This window comes from Scomber scombrus, unplaced genomic scaffold (genome assembly GCF_963691925.1).
Source record: "Scomber scombrus unplaced genomic scaffold, fScoSco1.1 SCAFFOLD_330, whole genome shotgun sequence".
Classification (NCBI taxonomy): Eukaryota; Metazoa; Chordata; class Actinopteri; order Scombriformes; family Scombridae; genus Scomber; species Scomber scombrus.
In genome coordinates, this window is record NW_026910306.1 from 702 (window position 1) to 2,500 (window position 1,799).

The window sequence follows — 1,799 nt, forward strand, 5'->3', positions numbered from 1 at the left end:
TTGAACAGGTATACAGGTGTTATGGTGGTATACAGGTGTTGTACAGGTGTCGTCAGGTATACAGGTGTTGAACAGGTATACAGGTGTTGAACAGGTATACAGGTGTTGAACAGGTATACAGGTGTTGAACAGGTATACAGGTGTTGAACAGGTATACAGGTATACAGGTGTTGTGCAGGTGTTGTGGTGGTATACAGGTGTTGAACAGGTATACAGGTGTTGTGCAGGTGTTGTGGTGGTATACAGGTGTTGAACAGGTATACAGGTGTTGAACAGGTATACAGGTGTTGAACAGGTATACAGGTATACAGGTGTTGTGCAGGTGTTGTGGTGGTATACAGGTGTTGAACAGGTATACAGGTGTTGAACAGGTGTTATGGTGGTATACAGGTGTTGAACAGGTATACAGGTGTTGAACAGGTGTCGTCAGGTATTCTTACCTTGAGCATCTCGAACATGTACAGACAGTGGTAAACAGGAGTGAGCAGCAGTCTGGGCAGAACGTATTGGATGGCCTCTTTAAAGCCTTCGCAGATGGACTGTAAACAGACAGAGAGAGCGTGATGATGATGATGATGATGATGATAACGATGACATCATCACACTAAGCTGCTGTTCTTCATCGTGGCTCGCTCAGGACAAACTGTACATCAGGTGGTTTATATCAGAGACCGATGGGATCATATCACACATGGAGCTTCAGATGTTAGCGTTTGATAGGATCTTCTCTTCCTTCCCCGACCAATCAGAAGTCTCCACCTGGTTTCTAAGCAGTTAGGTGAGGAGGTTAGTGGGCGGGGCTTACCTGCAGGTGGAAGGCAGCTCCTGGCTTGGACACCTGACTCAGGAAGTGTTCATGGAAACCAGAGCGCAGGATCTCCTGAGTGTACGTCTCATACGGGTCAAAGGCCAACTCCTGCAAATCACATCACACATCAGATAGAACCACAGCTGATCGATCAATTAATCGATCAATCAATCAATCAATCAATCAATCAATCAATCATCCATCCATCCCACAGACAGACCTCAGCCAGGTCCTCGAAGCAGCTGGCCACCAGAGGGTGAGAGTTGTCCTCGTCTGTCATCTCCACCGTGTCCTCCAGCAGGCCGATCAGCTTCACCGTCACCTCGTGGATATCAACGATCCGGCTGAAGATACTGTCCACGTCCTGAGAGACACCACAGGTAATCAATACGTCTGATCAGGTGAGATCAGGTGAGTGTAAGTGTGAGTACAGGTGAGTGTAAATGAGTACAGGTGAGATCAGGTGAGTACAGGTGAGTGCAGTCATACGGTCATACGTACGTGTTGGGAGAAGAGCATGGGGCTGGAGGTGAAGGGCTCTCTGAACACCTTGATGATCAGGTTGAGCTGTCTCAGGTACCGTCGTAGATCAGACATGAAGCTCCTCATCAGCTCGTTATAATTCATCTCCTCGATGTCTGACGGCTCCTCGTCAATGAGAGGGAAGAAGAAGCCGACCATGTCGTCCTCATCCTGATCCTGGTGGAACATGTCCATCAGCACCTGGGCACACAGACAGGTGAGACACAGACAGGTGAGACACAGACAGGTGAGACAGACAGGTGAGACACAGACAGGTGAGACAGACAGGTGAGATACAGACAGGTGAGGCACGGACAGGTGAGGCACAGACAGGTGACACACACAGGTGAGGCACGGACAGGTGAGACACAGACAGGTGAGGCACAGACAGGTGAGACACAGACAGGTGAGACACAGACAGGTGAGACAGACAGGTGAGATACAGACATGTGAGGCACGGACAGGTGAG

The 1,799-nt window shown here is 49.3% G+C and overlaps 1 protein-coding gene across 1 annotated transcript in view; it reads right to left on the bottom strand.

Moving 5' to 3' along the window:
• Positions 1–440: 440 nt before the first annotated feature.
• Positions 441–1,799, bottom strand: part of LOC133976933 (son of sevenless homolog 1-like) — a gene marked incomplete at its 3' end in the record, with an annotated part of 4,057 nt that continues 2,698 nt past the window's right edge. Inside the window, exons 4-7 of the mRNA XM_062415070.1 lie at positions 1,310–1,531; positions 1,029–1,172; positions 806–916; positions 441–539 (exon numbers count right to left, since the gene is read on the bottom strand). Of these exons, the coding sequence (XP_062271054.1) occupies positions 441–539; positions 806–916; positions 1,029–1,172; positions 1,310–1,531 (576 nt within the window). The remainder of the gene's footprint in view (positions 540–805; positions 917–1,028; positions 1,173–1,309; positions 1,532–1,799) is intronic.